We start from the raw sequence: 21,210 nt of genomic DNA on the forward strand, positions 1-21,210 counted from the left end.
CAGGCTGTGGGCTCCGTGGCACCGTGCTCTGCTGTGCAGAAACGCTCAGGAGAGAGGCGGGCAGGCGGCAGCACGGGTGGACCTGGGCCTTCCCTGCTGCGAGCTGGCCCGGGGTTTCGGCTGGTGTCCCACGGATCTTCGTGGTCTGCCCAGGCGATCTGGGTGGTGATGGTGGCCACGGCATCACCGGAGTGAGGAAGCGTGGAGGTGACGGGGAAGAAATGCAAACTAGTGAAGGCTCGCTGTTATCACATCCATCTCTGTTGCTTTCAGAATGTTAATGATACGTTAATAGCTTTCAGTCCAATTAGCCAAAATGATAGAAGCAGAAATGTCAAACATCTGTGGCAGTGTTTACTCTAAGCTTTTTTCCCCCCTCTTTGGAATAGGAAAATTCCGTCTGCTCCTTCCCCCCTTAAAGCAGAATGACAACACAGATGGGGCACCGATGCCTCTCTGTGCAGACGCCCTTGCATACAGGGCTCCGTGTAGCTCTGCCCGTCTACGCTGAGCTCCCGGGGGCTGGGAACCCAGCCGTTCCCTTAACTCCAGCCTCCCAAACCCCACGCTGGTTCCCAGGCCCAAGGCCAGGAATCGGAACAGTAACCTTGAAACTTTCAGGGTAATTGGTTACGGTAGATTAGAAGGGACACCCTTGATTTAAGTCTTTCTAAAAGATGTTTCTACCCTTCCTGTGTGCTGGTCACAACACACGTGTGTCCGCAGCCCCTTCTTGGGAGGTATGTCCAGTTTGACCTCTCACCCACGCGGGGAAGAAATGAAGACTGTGGCTCACGTCGAAGGCGAGCTCAGGGGCATCCACGGTGACCAGGGCAGTTGTCAGGGAACCCCAACGACCTGCCTTCGGGTGAAGCAGAAATGTGATGCGCTGAGCGTGAGGTGGAGTTCAGACCAGGCGCACTGAGGCGAGCGAGTCGCTTCCGCTGTCAGCGGGGCGGGGCGATCCAGCCCAGCGTCGCTCGGTTCTTCCAGCACTTTGCCTGCTTACCCCCGGTGACCTCACCACGCCTTTGGCAGGAACAGATCAAGTGAAAGGGGGCCTCCCTCGTCCCTCCTCATCGAGATGTCATCACCGGGACAGAGCCCTGCGCTTGCCCCTGCCTGCCTCGCCCCCTGTGCACCTGTATGCAGGTGTGTGAGCCAGACGTGTCGATGTCTTCTGGAGCAGAGGTTGGGGACACTTTCCAACATAAGATTATCCCTGAAGGCACTTAATGGTAATGGTATGTGGCCGTCAGAGCAGGCGGAACACCATTACGTAACACTTATAGCGTGGGCCCTGGGCCAGGCTGCACCTTATATGCTGGCAATAAGAAGTTGGGTGAAAGAGCCTGCAGGAAGGTAACGAATTTGGGTTATAAAACAGGCAGTTGTCAGATCTGCCTTAAAAATGAAACTGGGTGTCGAGTCGGGTGGTGCCCTCTAAGACGTTGGTAGAATGATTGGTTGGCTGGGGTGAGATGCAGGGCTTGCGTGGAGGACCAGCCTGGTGCCCGCCCCCTTTCCCCCGAGGCTTTCCCTCTGGTTCTGAGGTCGGCTGCAGAAAACGAATTTTAAATTCTTTCACTCACCGGTGAGACCATGTTTCTCCAGCGCCCAGCTGCCCCTGTTGGGTGAGCCCGCTGCAGTCTCACTTGACACGTTTATAACTTTTACTGGTCACATTCTCACTTCCTCACAACCTGGGTGCTGAAGCTCCTGGCTGACTTCTATCTAATTACTGAACTTTTGGGTTCATGGCAAATGGGTATGAGAATTTCATTTTGGTTTTGTTGATGCACATACTAGTATAGTACCTGAAAAAATTATACAAGCCAATTGCAAGTGGCTGATGCTTGCGAGTGTAAAATATTGAAAAGATACACTGTATCTTGGGGGGAGGGTGGTGAAGAGGTGATTTTAAAATTGGAAGGGGCCTTACAGATGTCAAAAAGAATGGCCTCTCCTTACAGAGGCAATGAAAATTAGGTCTGAAGTTCTTGGCTAAAGGTTGCAAAGCCAGAGACTATAGCAAGCACAAGGGGAGAGAAAGAGAGAGACAGGGAGAGGAGAAGAGCGAGAGCGAGAGCGAGAGCGAGAGAGAGAGAGAGAGAGAGAGAGAGAGAGAACGCACGCGAGCACACGCCCTGGGTGAATGCATAGAAAGAGCAGAAACTTGTAACCCATCGGAGGATGTATTAGTTTCCCGGGGCTGCTGGAAGGAGTACCACCCGCTGGGGGCGCTGAAACATAAGTGTATCCTCAGTTCTGGAGGCCAGAAGCCCAGGAGCTAGGAGTGGGCAGCACCAGGGTCCTTGTAGAGCTGGCCCCGCGTCAGTGTCCTGTGGCTGTGCCGCCGGGGTGTGGAGGAGGGGGTGTGGGGTGGGGGCTTCTGTCCTGTGCCAGCAGCCTCGCCAGGAGGGCGTGCTATCTCCTTCCCCCTCGAGGAGCCAGTGATTTGGGGGTGATTGGTCACTGCATACCCTCCTGCAGCGGGAAGTGCAGGTGCTGGTCTGCATCCAGGTGCGGACAGTCTGCTCCACCCCCTCAGACGTGCCTTATTCTGGCTCCTCTGGGCAGACTGCCCTTGTTCGGTGAGTGACGGAGAGCAATCTGAGATACTGTTTCCTCTGAATGTTGGAAAGTTGTCTTCGGTTTTTCTGATTGAGCAAACTGACCCCAGTAAAGCAAGTGTGTTTTCCCTGTCACGTTGCTGCCCCCGGAGGTGTGTGGGAGTGGGTGCGCGTGTGCTGGTGCAGAACGTCAGTTCCGCCGGCTTCCCGGGTGCTGGAGTGCCCCAGACCCCCACAGGCCCGGGCACTGGGGTGGGAGGACCCTCGTTGGGCCACTGGTGGAGCGAAATGTGGCTCGGGCGGCAGAGGACCCGGCGTGCAGGCTCTGGGTCGGTGGGAGGTCCTGCCAGCTGGCTCTCCAGCGTGGGGTCACCTGGGGTTTCGATGCAGTTTCTGGAAGGAGCTGCACGCGGAGCAGGACTGATGGGTTCCTCACTCAGAAACAGAATCCAGAACCCGGCGAGGGTCACCTGAACTTGGCTCAGTCTCAGAAGGCGGTTCGTCTTTGGAGGTGCAGAGGGGCCAGGGACCCAGAGTGGCGGTCTCTCCCGCTGTCCAGGGGGCGCCTGGCAGCCCAGTCGGGGGTGGTGCTGGGAGACGCTGGTGGCAGTGGCGTGCCCCCCACCTGGGCATTCAAGGGGCTCAGATGTCTAGGACAGCCCTTGCCACCTCTGTGTGCCCCCCTCCCCCCGTCCACAGGGGTTCCTGGTGGCTCTCACTAACCCCGCGTGTCCTAACCCTCTGTCGCCGCTGCTCTGCTGTCTGCTGTGCGGAGCTGCCATCAGTAGCTGCTGTCTAACCGTGTGTAGTAGTCGGCACCCCCACCGTGAACTGTGACTGCGGAAGCACCATCCCCATGATGTTCTGTGTTCCCACCAAGAACTGGGTTTCTCTTGAGGAGAATACAGGTTCTCAGCCCCCAAATTTGTCAGCATGTTGTACACGAGGCGCCCGGGGGGCCTCGCGGATTCGTTTGTTTGGCAGACTGAGCGAGAGAAGGACAGCTGTAGCGCTCTCTTCTGAACTCTGTGCCTCAGTGTCCCCAGCGAGCGGGCATCCCTGGACTTACGCACAAAGCCTGCACTTAAATTCCACCCTCCGCAGCCACGAGCCCTCCTGGCCTGGCACGAGGCTGTGCGTTCCGACAGACATGAACGCGGGTTCTTTAAGACAAACACTTAAATCTGAGCTCAGTTCGTTCAAAACCCAGTGGTTGCTGGAGGCAGATCCGAAACCCACTCCTAAAGGCTCAGAGTTGCCTCCGGGGCGGCAGCCTCGAGTGTATTTTTCCGCAAGCGAAGCCCACGTCTGTCTGCCCTCTGCACGCTCGCTCTTTCCTGCGTAACGAGGTTTTTTGTGTGTGTGGCAGGTGGCAGATTCAAGAAAGAGATTGTTGTTGACGGACAGAGCTATCTGCTGCTGATTAGAGATGAAGGGGGCCCCCCCGAGGCCCAGGTGAGTATCACATGCCAGGGGCTCACCGGCCCTTCAGTCACCTGTTTCTGGCTTCAGTTCTGATTCCTGGAGTCGGAACTGGACTGAGAAATCTGCCCAGCGAGCTCAGGAAAAGGGGAGAGGAGCCCATGAGAGTGTTTTCTGTGATGGCGGTTCTTCTCTTTCTAAGACACTAATTCTGTTCCTCCTTCAGATAAAATCCCAGAGGGGGGCCAGTCTGTGCAGCCAGTTGTCACTTTCCGAGTTGTTCAGGAAGGAAAAGCACGCTGTGCGCTGACCTGCCCGCGCCGTTGTTTGACCTCTGGGAACGCCTGTGTTCTCCCCCACCCTCCACCCCCACCCGAGCCAGCCCCCTGGCAACTGGGTGCAGGCGCAAAGTTCCTTCAGCGGTGGGCGTCATAGAAATAGGAAAGCCCGTGTGTGGAAAACCTTTCTTCCATGTACTTCATCTCCAGTTCAGCATTTTCCTTACATGAGCTGGGCACCTACTGTGAGCTGAACCTGGTAACTGGGGGAGTGCCCACCTGGGTCAGCTCTAGCTCTCCAGGTGCCCGGGGAGGCTGCCCAAGCATTCCCGTCCGATGCCCTGAGGTATCGCCGAGGCCGGACCTGGTGATAGGGCACAGCCCCAGTGGCCTGCCTGCCGATGGCGCCAGCACCGGGGTGGGGAGGACCAGGACCCCAGAGGTCTCCGTCGTCGCCTCTGGCCATGAGAATGTGTCCACTCGGTTTCCCCAGGGACCAGTCGTCAAATGAGGTCACACTGCCTTCAGAAACCTTAGCCTAGAACTGACCCTAAAGATTGCTACTTCGGGGGATATCACAGTGGACCCTTTCAAAGTTATGGCCAGAGTTTTGTACAAAATTAGGCAGAGTGTGCGTAAATATTCAAGGGAGAAAAGTATTCTCTGGCTCCCATTCCTGGGCACGTGTGAGCTGTGTGAGCACAGTTTCCTTTTCATGGTTTCACGGCGTTTACATTGTCTACCCGCTCACCACGGCATCGTGAATGGACTCCCGAGGCTGTGGCCACGAGGGCATCTGAGGGCGGTGCGGGAACCGCTCTCTTTTTGGTAGTTGGTAGTTGGTGGGGGAAGCTGCGGGGTGTCCTGGAACAGCGCCACTTGCTGGTGCTGGGCAGTCAGGACGCACCTGGAGAGAATGGGGCGTGATCTGCACTTCTCTGCAGGGAGGTCCAGACAGTGGCAGCTTAGGTCTTGGGGGTGAGGCTGGTCCCAGGGACTTGAGGCACTGAGGTGCTCCTGCCCTGCGGAAGCTGACGGCCCTACCCCCTTCCACACAGGGAGAAGGAAATGTTCTCAAGGTAGAGAAGGGAGGGGATGACTCTGTCCAGTCCTGGTGTCTCCTCAGGTCTGTCTCACAATTCTTTGTTCCTAAGGTCTTGTTCTCACTTAATTTTATATTTATTATTTGAAGATGACACGGTGCAGACGCAGCCCTTCCGCCACCCTCCCCCCACCCCACCTCCTCACTCAACTCCTCTGCCTCCTCCCCTTCTTCTCTCCCTAGTTTGCCATGTGGGTGGACGCTGTCATATTTGTCTTCAGCTTGGAGGATGAAATCAGCTTCCAGACGGTTTACCACTACTACAGTCGGATGGCCAGCTACCGGAGCACGAGCGAGATCCCGCTGGTGCTGGTGGGAACCCAGGGTGAGTGGCATTGGCGCATAGATCGTGGTTAAAGCATTGGGGCAGTGGCCCTGGCTGCTGTGGCTCAGTTGGTTGAGCATGGTCCCATGTACCAAAAGGTCACAGTTTCGGCTCCCAGTCAAGGCACATGCCTAGGTTGTGTGTTTGATCCCCAGTAGGGGCATGCAGGAGGCAGCTGATCGATGTTTCTCTCTCTCACGCGCCGTCTCTCTCTAAAATCATAAAAACATATTTTTAAAAAATAAGGATTTTAGCAGTGGAGCAGTGACTGTATTCATGGTCTGTGCGTTTGGTGTGGAGCAGCTTCAAAGCGGTTTAAAGAAGAAACAATTTCCTGCTGAAGGCTCACTTTTTACAGCTTCATGGAGAGCACATCCGACCCCTGCTCTTTTTAAGGCATATTTTTAAATGGCAAGTGGTCGAATAAACGAAATCTTCAGGGGGGGAAAATTCAACCTAAAACCCAATAGGAGAGAGGTTCTTTATGCGTAGAGCGCCCTCTAGTGGTCAACAGGAACCAGGGCATGCCGGTTAAAAGTCCTTGGGCTGTTACGTACAGAATTGGCATATTTGAGTTGATGGCTTGACAATTCTTAATGTTTTAGGGTGAGTAGCTCATCTAAAGCAGATCCTGCTTAAAGCTTCTTAAAGGTGAAGCGATTCATTTCCAATAAGCGCCCCTTCCTGCAGCCTGCCCAGGGTATTTCTGAGCAAAGTCAGGCTCTGTGGGCGTCTCCTCACCAGCTGCCCGAGTGCAGGGGGTCGCGTTGAGGACTGACGTGCCTTTTTGCTGGAGGCTCACTAGGACAGGGGGTGGGTGACTTTCAGTGGGGCCACAGGTTCTATCTGAGTGACGCGTTACCTTACGCGTCAGTGTTCACGGGGTCAGGAGCAGCGGGGAGAGTCAGCCCCAGCGTCTGGGCCCCTCAGGTCTGGAGGTGGGGGATGGGGACGATGAGTTAAGTTCCTTCCTTAACGGCTGCTGTGGGGCTCAGCCGGCGTGGGAGGAGGCTGGAGCATGGGTCCTCTCTCCGGGACAGTCGGGCATGTGGACCTCATTTCTGGATGAGGTGATCGTGACGTTTGCTAAGCAGGTCTTTTTTCAAGGCTTGCAGATTAAATTGGTCGGAGGGAGAAGCAGGAGGTATAGAAAGATGCAGTTACACATGAATGGAAACGGGAGAGCATCGTGCTGCAGCGTTGAGGCAGGGTGGCCAGGCCCCCTTCTGTTGGTGACAGCACATCTCGGAAGACGAGTGGGACAAAAAGGAGTTCCCTGACCTCCTCGCCCCACCCCGTCCCACTCAGCCCCCAGCAGCGCCCTGCATCTGTCTCATTCCTCATCTTTATTGTTTTCTCCTCCCTCCCCAGCCTACCTGGATACCCCTCTGGGAGTGTGGGGTTTTGCCTGCTGTGTAAACTGGGCCGTCTGTGCCTGGAACTGGATGAGACTCCCACGGAGGCTGCGAGCGTGGTGCTGGTGGGCACCGAGGGACCTGCTGGTGTGCAGGATGCTTTCAGCACGTGCTTTGTGCATCAGCAGGTCACGTGCAGACAGCAACCCTGGGGCTCTCCCTGTTTCAGATCTTTTCCTCTGGGGCCACATTTAACTCCCACTCCTTCTCCTGGTCTTTCTGGGCCGTCCTTTATTCCATTCAGAAGCAGGATCCCCGGAAACAGACTTCTGCTAGTGACGACTAGTCTAGCGTGTGAGATGATGATTGCGGGGATAGACTGCATTTTAAAAACTCCAGGTTCGGAAAAGGATCCTGTCCCTACAGGGACGGTGCGGGTTTTGGCTACTCTGTGATCTTAGGTTGTGGCAGGAATTGCAGCCGTGTGTGGTCACCGTGTCGCTATGCATTTGTCTGTTCCAGACGCCATCAGTTCCACCAACCCGCGGGTCATCGACGACTCCCGGGCGCGGAAGCTCTCCAGCGACCTGAAGCGGTGCACATACTACGAGACGTGTGCCACATACGGCCTGAACGTGGAGAGGGTCTTTCAGGACGGTGAGTGCCCGCCGTGCACACGGCGCCGCTCCCCACACAGCAGCCGTGTCCACGCGGGGCAGAGTCCTCTGACGTGTGGGCAGGGGGGCGAGTCTGAGCTCCGCCTTCCAGGGGCGATGCCGGTTCTGTGCCGCTCCAAGTGGCACCTTCGTGTGATGGGACAAAACCCCCGCTCTGACCTCTGAAGCAGCCCTGCCGCCGATTCTGTGTCACATCACGGGGCCGCGTGGTGCTCGGGATGAAACGCTTCTCGAACTGTTTGTGCACACGGTGGTCATGGTTACGCGTGGCGCCGTTTCTTCTGCACCGCGGTTCGCAGTCCCAGTTCACGCCCATCTCTCCAAAAGGCTTAGGTACTTCATGTTAGTCTTTGAGGAGAATAAGCTGAAAGAAATAAGAGCCCAGTTTGGGCAAAAAAACAAAAACAAAAACACACACTCAGACTCAGGGTGGGGCTGCATGAAGTTTAGGAATGGTCTCTGTGACTGGGTTCATTGTTGAACTCCTGCCTTCAGTGACGGCCACAGGCCAGAGAGGACGGTGTCCTGGGAGGGAGCGTGCCATACCCGAGGGGTGACTGCTCACGTAGATAATTGTAATGCCACTTGTGAGGTGGGAGAGGGGACTGATGGCAGGAGGGAAGGGTGGCCTATCGCCTGGAGGGTTCTAGAAGGTGGGGTAAGGTGACTGACTCATGGTTGAAGACCTGGGAGAAAGATGTTCCAATCATCTGTCCCATATCTTTCTGTCCCCCCCCATCCTTTTTTAATATTGATTTCAGAGAGAGGAAGGGAGAGGGATAGAAACATCAATAATGAGAGAGAATCATTGATCAGCTGCCTCCTGCACGCCCCCTACTGGAGGTGGAACCCACAACAGATGGGCATATGCTTTGACTGGGAATCAAACCGTGACCTCCTGGTTCATAGGCTACCTATGCTCAACCACTGAGCAACACTGGCCAGGCCATCTGTCCCGTTCCAGATGGGACTCCTAGGAAATAACCCCTGGGTCCCCTCCCTTCTGGTTTAAATCCTCGGTGGCAGCCCCACCTCCCTGTCCCGCAGCTGTGATGCCGTGGGGCTGGGGCAGAGCGGGCAGGCGGGCGTGGTGTCTTCAGAGGCTGCCCCAGCCGCCCAGAGGTCACAGAGGCTTTGTTCTGCACCAGCCCTGGCGGAGACCTGCTAATATTAGTAAAATTGGGGGTAACTTCCCCCAAACCGGGACTGTATGCTTTTCTTTCCAATGTCCAAATTAGTGTTCAGATGAAATTGAAGGAATACCACTCTGTAGTAGCATTTTATTAAATTTCAGAGATCGAGTCCCTCACATTTACATGGGCCTCCTCAGGCCATTCCCAGGGCCTCTGGGGGGGCAAACCCCCAGTTAAAACCTGTGGCCGCACGTGCAGGGCCGCGCTGCACTGGTGGCTCCGAGAGCGTCAGCCAGCTGGGCAGCACTGGACACGCTTCTTCAGGTCCCGACAGGCAGGGTCACCATTCACATCGCGGAGCCCAGACCCCCTGAACGTTCAGGTGAAATGTCGGTGAAGGGTCCCCACTAGGCCCAGGGCCAGGTCCAGCCAGCTGCCTGCTCCTGTCAACAGACTTCTCTCCGAATCATCGATCGGCTGCCTCCTGCACACCCCACTCTGGGGATCGAGCCCGCAACCCGGGCATGTGCCCTGACCAGGAATCGAGCCGTGACTTTCCGGTTCCTAGGTCAGTGCTCAACCACTGAGTCATACCGGCCAAGCAGTAAGTTTTAAAAATAAAATTGAGGTTACTTAGCACATTTCATATGGTAATTATATAGCATATGTGTGTGTATATATATTTTTAATTAAATCATGGACTCTGTAATTGTTAGTCGAAGTAGTTGCTAACTGAGTGGGGACCATCCTCAGCACTTCACATCATTAACAGGAACTGTCCATTTTCATTACAAGGAAAAAACTTGTCAAGTTTAGAGTTAGACATCGAGGCTCAGAAAAGTTACATTGCTTGACCAAAGGTGCTGCGCCTGGATTAGATCCCGTCTTGGGACCCTGAGCCTAGAGCCTTAACCGTGTAGTCATTAGTGGACGCAACCCCGGTCCTGCTGCCGGGGGGGAGGCCTGGGCAGGGGGTGGCCCCGGGCGCTGGCCCCGAGCGTTGGCCCACTGTCCACGCGCAGACTCAGTACGTGTCTCTCCTTGGACTTTCTGGCCTCCTGTATGCCCTGGCACTTTTATTTATTGACGTTTTATGTGTTTGCTTTTCAGAAAGAGAAGATACAGAAAAAATGTATTCCTATGTAACATTTAGCTTATCAATAGAAGAAGGAAACAGGCCTGGGGCGTTACATATTCAATCCCAGCCGCCCCACAGGCTGAGCGCCCAGTCGGCTGGCCACCTGGGTTTGTTTTTTAAGTGACCAGGGACTGGGTTCTTTACTTCTTTAACCTTTGACTTCCTGTGCCCTGAAACTGAAAGTAAATTGTGAAAATAATAGGAAAACAGAACATCTGTTTCCTTTGCTTCATTCGTGTGGTGGTCAAATGGCTATTGGGAGGTTCTCTGTTAGCAGTAAGCATGTCAGGAGGCAGGGAAGTAGGTTGGTTCATTTGTTCATTCATTCATTCATTCATTCCTTCATTCCCAATTTGAGCACCAGCCTTCCAGCTCTGGTTAGGGATGGGGATGCAATGGGAAGCCTTGGTGACATGGAAGCCCATAGGGGACAAACCTGGGACAGTCACCCAGAACTGTAGACTGCCCCCTGGCTGCGGAGGGGAGGGCTGGGCTGGGGCAGGTGGTACCCAGGTCCCTGGGAGCCTCACGTGCTCCGTCTGGAGGAGGATGGTGGACTCGCCGTGGTCTTCGTGAGGGAGCGTGCGGGATTTTCGTTCCTGCAGTTGGGTTTCGGAAATTGTGAATTTAAGTCTTTTCAAATGCTGTTACCTGCCAGTGCGTGTCTGCAGCCTGCTCTGCCGTGGGTGACAATGGCGCGCAGTGGGCTTTGGTGAGTGTGGCGACTGTCACGGAGTCCTCATCTCGTTCTCTAAGGACGAGGGAGAGTCCCTGTTTTTGTTTGTTTTGACATTTTATTGACGATATCCAGTGGACCACCTATGTTCTGGGGTATTTTTTAACAAATGTTTAACTATAGTATCTGCTTTTATGTGATAGTTTAGTAAAGATCCTGCATAAGGAACAGTGGTTTCCTCTCATACAGAATGAGCACAGCTAGGTGGTGCACAAACACTTGTGTTAAATTTCTGATCAAGGAAACTGTAAGCCCCACCCTTCTTCCTTCGTCCTTCCCCCCCTCCCTCCCTCTCCCAGAGGGAGCTAATACAGACTTATCTGAATTGCAAACAGTTTCATTTTATGTGTGGATTGTTCTATTATGCATCCCAATGTGAGTTGTTTTGTATGCAGAATTTAACACTCTTGTATATATATTTTAAAATTCTAGTCATTTGTTAAATATCAAGTCAAAGCATCCTGTTTAACGAAGGCAAACCCCCACTAAAGCTTTAATCAGTTACCTTCCCAGCTTGTATTCATTGTATTCATAGGATGATAAGAAAACTTACATCAACATTTTGCTCTGACAGTAATTGTGAGAACAAGTCAAGCCAGATCGTTGTAAGCCGCTCTGGCCTGGTGGCTTAGTTGGTTGGAGTGTCGTCCTGTATATGAAAGGGCTGTGGGCTCAATTCCCAGTCAGGACACATACCTGAGTTGAGGGTTCAACACCCATGGGGCTATGTACAGGAGGCAGCCGATTGATGTTTTTTCTCTCTCTCAAATCAATAAACATATCCCCAGGTAAGGATTAAAAAAAAAATCTGTATAAGCCAAAATCTACATAAATTACAAATTACTGTGTGTCCCCTTAATTCTCCCCAAAACTGTAGGTTTTAGTCACTTGTTTGTCAGGGATAAGTGGATAGACTGGCGATCTCATATGGGAGACCTTTCCGTCTTACGTACACATGGGTGGGAAGCTGGGCTGTGGCATTTAAAGGGCTGTGTCTGCCTATTGCTAATGCTGTGTGTGTGGTCCTGGTGAGTGGCGTCCCTGACAGTCCTCCCGCTCTAGGCCCTTCACCCTGCTCTTCACAGGTGCTGCAGTTAACATTCTGGAAAGCACTTTCTCTGGAAGCCATTCACTCCTGCCTGGGGACGGCTCACCTGGGCATGGACCACCCATGCTGGGGGTTGAGCCAGGAGGGGTCTCGTGACTTGCCCAAGGTCATGCAGTACTTGCCCAAGGTCACGCAGTACATCAGGAGCCTGAGTTAGCTTTCCATCCTCTGCTTCCGCAGATTGAAATCCTGATGTACAAAGAGTCTCATTTCACATACGACGTCTGCGGCTCTCGGTCCTAATTACAGAGTGTCCAGGACGAGGTGGCTGTGCTGATGAGCCTAGTTTGTGCAGCCTAATTGCGTGTGTTAGCGCATCATTAAGTGGAAGCGTCTCCTGGGATTGCTCCCTATGCCGTGCGCTCGCCTGCTGCTTGCTTGCTGACACCACAGCCTTTTGTCTGTGCTGGTCGGGGGTCTGTGGGTCGCCCCGTCCGTTCTCTCCTGGGTCCGGCTTCATTTTAAGTGTTGGGGGGGGGCCTGTTTCGTTATTTGCTTTTGTTGCTCTTGTGTTGTTGTTTTTCTCTTCATTGTGTTAGAGATTAGATTGGAGCCAATTTGTTTTTATATTTACATGTTTATTTTTTCCCAAAGGAGTGCTTCCAAAATCAGATTTTTCATGTTTAAAAGTGTGTACATTGGGCATTTAATATATGTTGAAAAGTGAGCCAGTGAGCCCAGTGTCTGTTATACATTTTTTTTTAATTTTTGCTGCAAAAGCTTTGTTTTTTCATTTGGTCCAATGCATGGGAGAGGGCTTCAGGGTGGTTAAAAGAATGGCTAGTAGTTTCAGGGAGAGGCTCAGGCAAAAGCCAGACTCAGGGGTCCATAGGGGCCCCTTAAGGCCTCTGGGCTCCAAAGGCTCCTGGTCCTGCTTGAGGGTGAGCCTTTTGAAGAGATACTCTCCCAGCCCAGCCTGGGGCCGCAGCCTGCGGAGGTGAGTCAGGTGTGGCCCATCTTCTTGATGAGTCTCACCTCCTCATCCAGGAAGTCAGAGATGAGGGTTTGCGTGGGTGGGAACCAGGGCAGGCAACTCCAAGAGGGCCTGGTTCAGGTTCCTCTCGAAGGCCAGGGCGGCCTCCATGGGCTCTGAGTTTTGCTCACTCACCTTGGGAGGCTCCAGCACATTCTGAAAGAGAATGGGGCCACTGCATTGGTTTTGCAACTTTAAGAGATGCTCAGCGCCCTTGCACTTCTCCACCAGCTCCCGGACGAAGTGGTCCACGCTCTCCAGAGCCGCATCCTCACGGGTTGAAACAGAAGCCCAGAGAGAGGTAGGTGCGGGAGGCCTGCAGATTCAGGGTGGCCAGGCAGGTGACCGCAGCCTCCACCTGGGTGGAATAATTCTGACGAATTTGGGAGCTCATGGTTGTGGGGCAATAAGGAGTTAAGGTAGGAACCACCCTGTGTGTGGGCTGGTCCCGGAGGTGGTTCTGCAGGTGGTGACTGGGTGAGACGCAGGAGAGTGGCGGAGGCTGGAAGAAGGGGCGTCCCTGGGTCTGTTCCGTCCAAACACTGTTGAAGCAAGAGACACATGCGGGACCGCCCAGCGCACTGCCTTACATACTGTTTTTATCATTTGTCATTATGACTAGTGTTTACATTGCCGTTTAAGGGCTTACGATGGCAGCGAGTCCGTCCTCGCGAGGCCCGATGTACAGCTGGGAGACATGTTCTTCCAGACGCTTGCTTCCTGACGTCACATCACACCGCTGGTGCCAGCCCAGCGTGTCCTTTTCCTACCACTGTCCGTCCGTCTGTGCCCTCGTGTCACCCTGTCCACCAGCTCCGCCGTCTTGTGTTGAAAAGTCACGCATGTAGGACCTCAGGGACAGACAGGCAGTTGGCATGACAGGGTAACAGGTTCAGCTGCTGAAATCACACTTCATTGAGGGGGTTAATGTGTCAGCGCTTTCTAAGAACGGTACTGACCCAAGGCTCGGGTAGCGCCTCGGTGGAGCGGCTAGCGGTGGTGGTGAAAGGAGACTCTCTCCTGTTCCCTGAAGTTCACTGGCTGAGTCCGTGAGGCGGCCGTGACCCCGGCTAGGTGGCGGCCCTGCTGTCGTCAGTAACCTCAGTGTCACTGGCCGTCGTCGCCTGGTGGCTTCTGACAGGGTCGAATCCCATGAAATGAGATCTGCAGGCTGCCGCCAGGAGCCCCGCTGGCCCGCGCTCAGCCTCCCTCAGTGGACTGCTGCCTGTCAGGTGCTCACAGGGGCAGACTCCCAGAGCGGCGGGCGGGCTTCCTGAGGAAGGATGCGTGGGCTCGGTGGGTCTTTCTGTCTGTGCTGGAGCCCTGGGTTATGTCTGGGTGGGAGAGAGCATGACTGGTTGATAGCGATTACTTTTATAAAACCGGATGTCCATGCCCCTGTTACGGTGCATTCGCAAATTCGCTTTATTTCTTACCCTGAGAAGCTTCACCTGTAATGGGGTTAAATCACAAATTAAAATAATGACTTAATACCAGAACTAAAATGCAAACTTTTGGTGTAGTAAGCCATATATTCAGGGTTTAAAAAGAAAGGGGGAGGGAGGGCCGGGGACAAAAACTACTGAGTTAATTTTTTTGTTTAATTAGTTTGAGTTCACCATCCGGGAGCTGCAAACACACGTGTACGGTGCTGAGCACGTGGCACATTCACCTGCACCCGGACTTTTCAGACACGCAGCACGTCGGGAACGGGAATGGGAATGGGGCTACCACAGCGGCGTTTCTGGACTGATTTTGGAATTGGTTTGTGGTAGGGATCCTGGGGATCCTGGTGGTTTCAATGTCATTGATTTGTCACAAGTAAGAAACCAGCCTGTTTATTCGTAGGAGGTCTTTGTCTGGAAGTTACCCCTTTAAGACTTTATTTCTTTTCCTTTGAACTGCTCGGTGGACCCAGAGGCTGGACTTGCAAAGACGAATTACCTCCTTAGAATACCAGTTGATTTGCTTAAAATGACTCATCGGTAAAGGGATTACCTGAGTGATCAGTGTGGTCTGCTCCGCGGCCTGCAGCTGCTGCCTTAGCAGTGAAAGTGGATCATCCCTCACTAGAGGGTGATCCTGTGGAAGGAACCATTGCAGGGGAAGGCCTTTTGGTTCGTTCAGAATTAACATAGGAAGAGGTCTTCTCACATCTAGATAAAGATTGATGTCATTACGGACGAGACAAGCAGTAGTGGCTTATTTCATAATGCGGAGGACGAGGGTGTTAATAGCAGCGTGGGTGCTTTCTGGCATTTCTTACCCGAGTCGGGTTTTTCATGCTGTGCTGCTGATGCTCCTGTTTTGGCTCAGAGGGCCTGCGTTAACTCTCACACTGCCGACGCCAGGTCATCAGGCACACTGTTTAGTAAGGGCCCTCGGTTTCGATTTGCATGTTGACTCCTATCTTTGGCTGAGAATTAATTTTATTGATGACATAGAAAATGGTTTTTTTAGCACTTTCCTGCGCGGCGGCCTCCTCGCCGAGTTTGGCCCCAGGACTCCTCCTAACGACGTTAGCCAGCTTGAATTAGCTCCACGTGTCATTAATGCATACAAATGGCTTTTATTTTTGTTCATAATCTGCTCATAATGCCACGGCATTGTGCTCTCACTAATGTTTTTAAAATGATGAAACGGCTGTGTACTCGCTGACCTGTTTAACCCTTCACAGAGTTCCCGACCAAAAGAATATGAAAATATGGCTTAACTAGGATAGAAGTAGTTGCCCTCTCTTGCTGTCAGTTTCAAAGTCTTCTCTTTATTTTATGACTTTTCCCCCTTATAGAATGTGGACATAGCCAGGCTGTGACCTGCACTCGCTGAGGAAGTTCCCCTACCTCCTGGGCCAGCACCAGGAGCTCCGTCGGTGGGAGGGCAGGACAGGAACCCTCCAGGAGGCTGGCTTTCGAGGAAGGAGCTTTACCTCAGGGACTCTGGCATATATGTATATATATATGACACTAACAATCTTATCGGCCCTGAATTAGGGGAAAGTAAACTGTGAAGAGTATATTGCAAACGTGTTTGTCTAAAAGAAAAATAGACTGTGAAAACTTTGATGAGTAAGTTGGATTTTGTGAGATTTGCCAAAGAAAAGAGTTAAAGGATATGAAATGTGGAAATAAAAACCGCCCAGCGGCTGTTACTGTTAAGGCCCAGCATGTGCGCGCGCCCATGTGCGGGCACTCATGTGTTTTAAGGAATGGATTGCTGGGCACTGGAATGGTTTACGTCCTGCTTTCCCAGATAGTGCTTCTACAGGACAGTAGCTTATCTTTGCATTGCATTCTGTTGAGTGAATATAACAATCTTTGGCCCAGTCTTCTAGACAGTGAATGTTTTCCCCTATTTATTTGTTTGTTTTAGGAAGAGTGCTTTAGTGGATGGCTCTACCTAAGGCTGGTCTTCAGGGTACACCTCTGGGGGCAGGGGGACCGCTGGCTGTGAGGGACACAGCCTCACAGCATTCGTCCTTGCCGAGTGCCTTCCGGGGGGCCTGGTTGCCTTCTATGCGCTGGCCACCCTGGGGGATTCACTTTGTATATCTAGGTGCTCCTGCATTGGGTGCATATATGTTTACCAGGGTTGTATCCTCTTGTTGGATCAATCCCGTTAGTATTATGTAGTGGCCTTTGTTGTCTCCTGTGATGGCCTTCATTTTAAGTCTATTTTGTCGGATGTGAGTATTGCTACTCCAGTTTTTTTTTCTTTTCCATTTGCATGGAAAAAGTTTTTTTCCATCCCTTCACTCTCTTCCTCTGTGTGTCTTTTGTTCTGAGGTGGGTCTCTTATAGACAGCATATAGTTGGGTCATGTTTTTGTATCCATTCAGCTACCCTATGCCTTTTGATTGGAGCATTTAATCCATTTACATTTAGGGTTATTATTGATAGGTACTTATTTATTGCCATTTTAATTCTGTATGCCTAGGTTTTTCTCTGTTTCTCATTACAGCAGTCCCTTTAGCATTTCTTGTAATGTTGACTTGATATCTTCATATTAAAAACTTTTCACTCGCACAGCCAGCATGGCTCAATGGCTCAGCATTGACTTATGAACCAGGAGGTCATGATTCGATTCCCGGTCAGGGCACATGCCCGGGTTCGATCCCCAGTGTGGGGCGTGCAGGAGGCAGCCAGTCAATGGTTCTCTCTCATCATTGATGTTTCTCTCTCCCTCTCCTTCCTCTCTGAAATCAATAAAAATATATTTAAAAAAATAAAACCCGATAGTGAACGAAAGTGCTCCTTTAAGTCACAGTTATTTTTAATAAAATATAAGGCACCTTAATACTTAGCGTTTGGGGGTGAAATGCAATCCTGTAATCAATGTAAAATTATTTCGAAAAGGCTGTTTGACAAAAATGCATCTCCCAGACTGTTCTCTTCATGTAACAGCCTGTGTGGAAAATAGATCTGAGATTCAGTTTGCTTTCAGGTACCCGAGTTTGTAAGTTAGTGAGCTGCCACTAGGGGGCACTGAAAGCGCGCATAAGGATGATTCTCACTGGCATATTTTTCCTTTTGCTGTCACTATGGGGAATACAGACATAATAAAACTCACTGGCTTAGGAGATCAGTTAGACCTGTGATAAGATGCGGCCCACAAAGCGTGTGAAGTTCCTGGATCAGCAGCACATGAATGCAGAGGTGAAGAAGGTTCTTTCTTTTTTAAAAAAAATGTATTTTATTGATTTTTTACAGAGAGGAAGGGAGAGGGATAGAGAGTTAGAAACATTGATCAGCTGCCTCCTGCACACCCCCTACTGGGGATGTGCCCACAACCAAGGTACATGCCCTTGACCGGAATCAAACCTGGGACCCTTCAGTTCACAGGCCGACGCTCTATCCACTGAGCCAAACCAGTTAGGACGAAGATTCATTGGAATGGGAAGAACACAATAAAAAGAGATGAAATGATATATTCTGTTTAACTACCAGTCCCTTCCTCCCAGTTGCTTTGCATGTAATGTTACAGAAGAATCACAGGAAATTTGGCAAAAGATACGCCTTTCGAAAACGGAGCATAGTAACCAGGTTCATTATGTAGCCTGTCCTCTTTTAAATGAACCCACTGAGAGTCCTGTCGGCCTGAGCAGCAGCCCAGGCCCCTCACTTCAGGGCCTGCATCTTTGCTCCGAAGGCAGGTGGTCGCAGGCCTCCCGCCGACACCTGGGCTGTGTGGGGTAGCTGGGTGGAGGCATTGCCACAGCCTCTCTGCCCAGCTGTACCCCTTCTTGTGTGGGGGCCCAGGTGCCTTCTGGTAGTTTAGAGACCAGGAGATGAATGCCGAATCACACTGTCCCGGGCAGAGGGAAGGGAGCTGATCAGGTTTACAATGGCCGGGAGGTGCCCAGGCCCTCCGGACAGTTAGCAGCTGCCCCTCCGTGAGCTCGGGACGGGTCGGGCCTGGTGCAGAGAGGAGCCTCCGATACACGTATATACATTAGCCGGGGTCTAGTCTCCTAGCTTCCCGAGGGGTTTTTCCTTCTGTTTCTTTTACCCCTAAGGTGGAGGGCGTCTCCCTGCTGCTGTTCATTTCTTTCTTGCTTTTTCCTTGAATTTTCTCCTACCAGATAGTTTCCCTTAGAAATTGTAGCATCTCAGACCAGAAAACCTTCTATTTCTTTTTTTGGAAAAGGGAGACTAATTGCATGTTTGTACCTCAAAGGAGAAACATCAAATCACAGACCATTCTATACAAATCGCTTCTTTTATCAGAGTCTGCAAATACAGTTTGGGGAGTTCTCCTGTTTTCAGTCCTCAGAATAGCAGAAAGGCGGCAGAGTGTTGCCAGCACGAAGGGGAGTCAGGTGCAAGTGGGACAATTTCATCAGAAAGGAAGTCCGTCCGCCTGGAGGGCAGCTTCCTCAGGCTGGTCTTCGAGTGCCAACCAGGTTCCCCAGCCCCTGAGAACGAGAACTTGGAGAGAGCCTGTGTGGGTAGAGCAGTGGCCCAAGTTCCAGATGTTTCTCTTGGATTCAGTAAACTTCACTGAATTAAGCCACCGGCAGGTGGGTCCGCAGCCCCTGCAGAGGGCGGGCGCGGGCCTGCGTGGGGTCGGGGACAGTGACTACAGCTGGATCTGTATTCATCGGAGTTTCACGATGAGTTTTTATGGAAGAAGAAGAGCCTGCTGCTGAAACACACGAGGCTGATTTTCACGGTGAGTGAAAATTCCTACAAAATCAGATTAGAAGCCTTAACATTGGACCTGTAATTTCTGGGTGTTTCACTCCTCTGGGCTCTTTGCACACGTCTTGCGTGGTTCCTGCCAGAGCAGTAGGTCAGTAGGTCATGTGAGGGTGACTGTGGGGAAGCCACCCCACCTTCCTCTCCCACCCTTTCTCCTTGGCAGGCTCTTCCCCAAGTGGTTGTTAAAGAAATGCCAACAGTTAGTGGTCCCAGTTCACACTGCTGTGTAGTAGGACAATTAGGAAGCCCTTGAAGAAATGTTTTACAAAGGAGATCTTTCAACATCCTATATCATAAAAGCCTAATATGCAAATTGTCCCCTCTACGGGAGTTCGACCAGGAGTTTGACCAGGGGGTGGGGCTGGCTGTCCAACCGCCTGCAGCCCCTCCCCCTGGCCAGCCCTGCCCCGGCCAGCAGGCAGTGGAGGTGGCAGGCTGCGGGGGGGGGGGGGGGGGGAGGGAGGCCCCCACCAACAGCTGGCAGCGCTAGGGACTCTCCCTGTGTACAAATTTCGTGCACTGGGCCTCTAGTAATATATAATAAACTTAATTGCTATAAATTGATGGCAAAAATAAGGGGAAAGAGTTGAACAAAACCAGTGCAATGGCTAAAGGACAGCTCCACGTGCCAGCGCTCACCTGGTCAGGCGGAGGATGGGGGTGTGAGCCGAGGCTCAGTGCCAGTGCTTTTTGTTCTGTGGCGTTGCTATTGGACCAGGGTGGACAAAGTGTCCACAAACTTGCACCTGAGTGAGTCCTGCCCTGGGAGGCGGAGGCTGTGCCCTCGCTGCCAGGCACTCCCACATTCTTTCCCTGGAGTTCCGCTCCTCACAGTTGCAGCTAACAGCCACTTCTGTTAAAATATGCATTCCTGTATATTGTATTATCTGTTTATGCATATAAACAAACATTTTTCCTAATTAAAATAACACCTGTTTGTAAAAATACAAAAAATGAGAAAGAAGCCAATTAAAATCAATGGTTCTTCCACCTTCTAGTGGTAAACACTTTACTGTATGCCCATCTTGTCAATTTCAGTGCTTTTCAAGCAAAACTGGGACTCTATTCCAGTGGTTGCCAACTGGTGGTCCGAGGACCTCTGGTGGTCCGTGAGGTCTGAGAAGTTGGCGACTGCTGCCCTATTCTATATCATTTTAATGATCCTCTTTTAAAAGGCCCGAGGATAGTGACTGATCTTTACGTTCCTCTAGGCCAGTGGTTCTCAACCTTCCTAATGCCACGACCCTTTAATACAGTTTCTCATGTTGTGGTGACCCCCAACCATAAAATTATTTTTGTTGCTACTTCATAATTGTAATTTTGCTACTGTTATGAATCGTAATGTAAATATCTGATATGCAGGATATATTTTCATTGCTACAAATTGAACATAAAGCATAGTGATTAATCACAAAAACAATATGTAATTATATATGTGTTTTCTGATGGTCTTAGGTGACCCCTGTGAAAGGGTCGTTCGACCCCCAAAGGGGTTGCGACCCACAGGTTGAGAACCGCTGCTCTAAGCTGTGTTTTTATGAGTCTTCTGAGCTGGCATTGGCCTGCCTGGACTTACCCACCCCGGAGACCCCCTGCCCTGGGTTCATCCTGCAGCCGTCTCCTGAGGGCCAACGGGAGGCACGCATGCTCACCTGCTCATGGCATCTTAGGCATCGGCACCCTCAGTTCTGCAGTTCCTGGGCCTGCCTGGAGCACCCAGTGCCCGGGAGAGGAGGTGACATGGGACGAGCTCCCGGGTGGGGTGGCTCGTCTCCCCGCTGTCTGTGCTCATGGGGACATTGACCTGCTGGGCTACCCCCCTGCATCCCTGATCAACAGTGAACTGTGCCCATAATGGGCTTCTGGGTAGACTCGGGCACAGGAACAGGTTTGGAGTCTGTCTCCTTGGTGCATAGATTCCTCGTGGGAAACCAAGGCATTGACATCATTAAGTACCTACATTGGAAAAACTTTACAAAGGACCAGATAGGCTTGTTTAGACCCCCGTTTTTGCTAGCAAATTACCAAAACTAAGCCAGCCCTTTATAAAGATTCACTTTCAAATCTCATGTTAATTTATCAAAATGTAAACTCTTCTAAGAGATTTAAATAGAAGCTTAAACTAAGGACAGGTTTTAGACACTCAATCTTCTCAGAATTTTATTCAAAGTACTTAGAGAAGCTGGTGGA

General features: G+C 51.8%; 1 protein-coding gene across 1 annotated transcript in view; it reads left to right on the forward strand.

Annotated features, from left to right (window-relative positions):
* AGAP1 (ArfGAP with GTPase domain, ankyrin repeat and PH domain 1) overlaps positions 1 to 21,210 on the forward strand; it is a gene marked incomplete at its 5' end in the record, with an annotated part of 295,221 nt that overhangs the window by 36,343 nt on the left and 237,668 nt on the right. Inside the window, 3 exons of the mRNA XM_081096019.1 lie at positions 3,943 to 4,028; positions 5,559 to 5,700; positions 7,578 to 7,712. Of these exons, the coding sequence (XP_080952145.1) occupies positions 3,943 to 4,028; positions 5,559 to 5,700; positions 7,578 to 7,712 (363 nt within the window). The remainder of the gene's footprint in view (positions 1 to 3,942; positions 4,029 to 5,558; positions 5,701 to 7,577; positions 7,713 to 21,210) is intronic.

Source organism: Myotis nattereri (assembly GCF_964212035.1).
Source record: "Myotis nattereri genome assembly, chromosome: 7".
Lineage (NCBI taxonomy): Eukaryota > Metazoa > Chordata > Mammalia > Chiroptera > Vespertilionidae > Myotis > Myotis nattereri.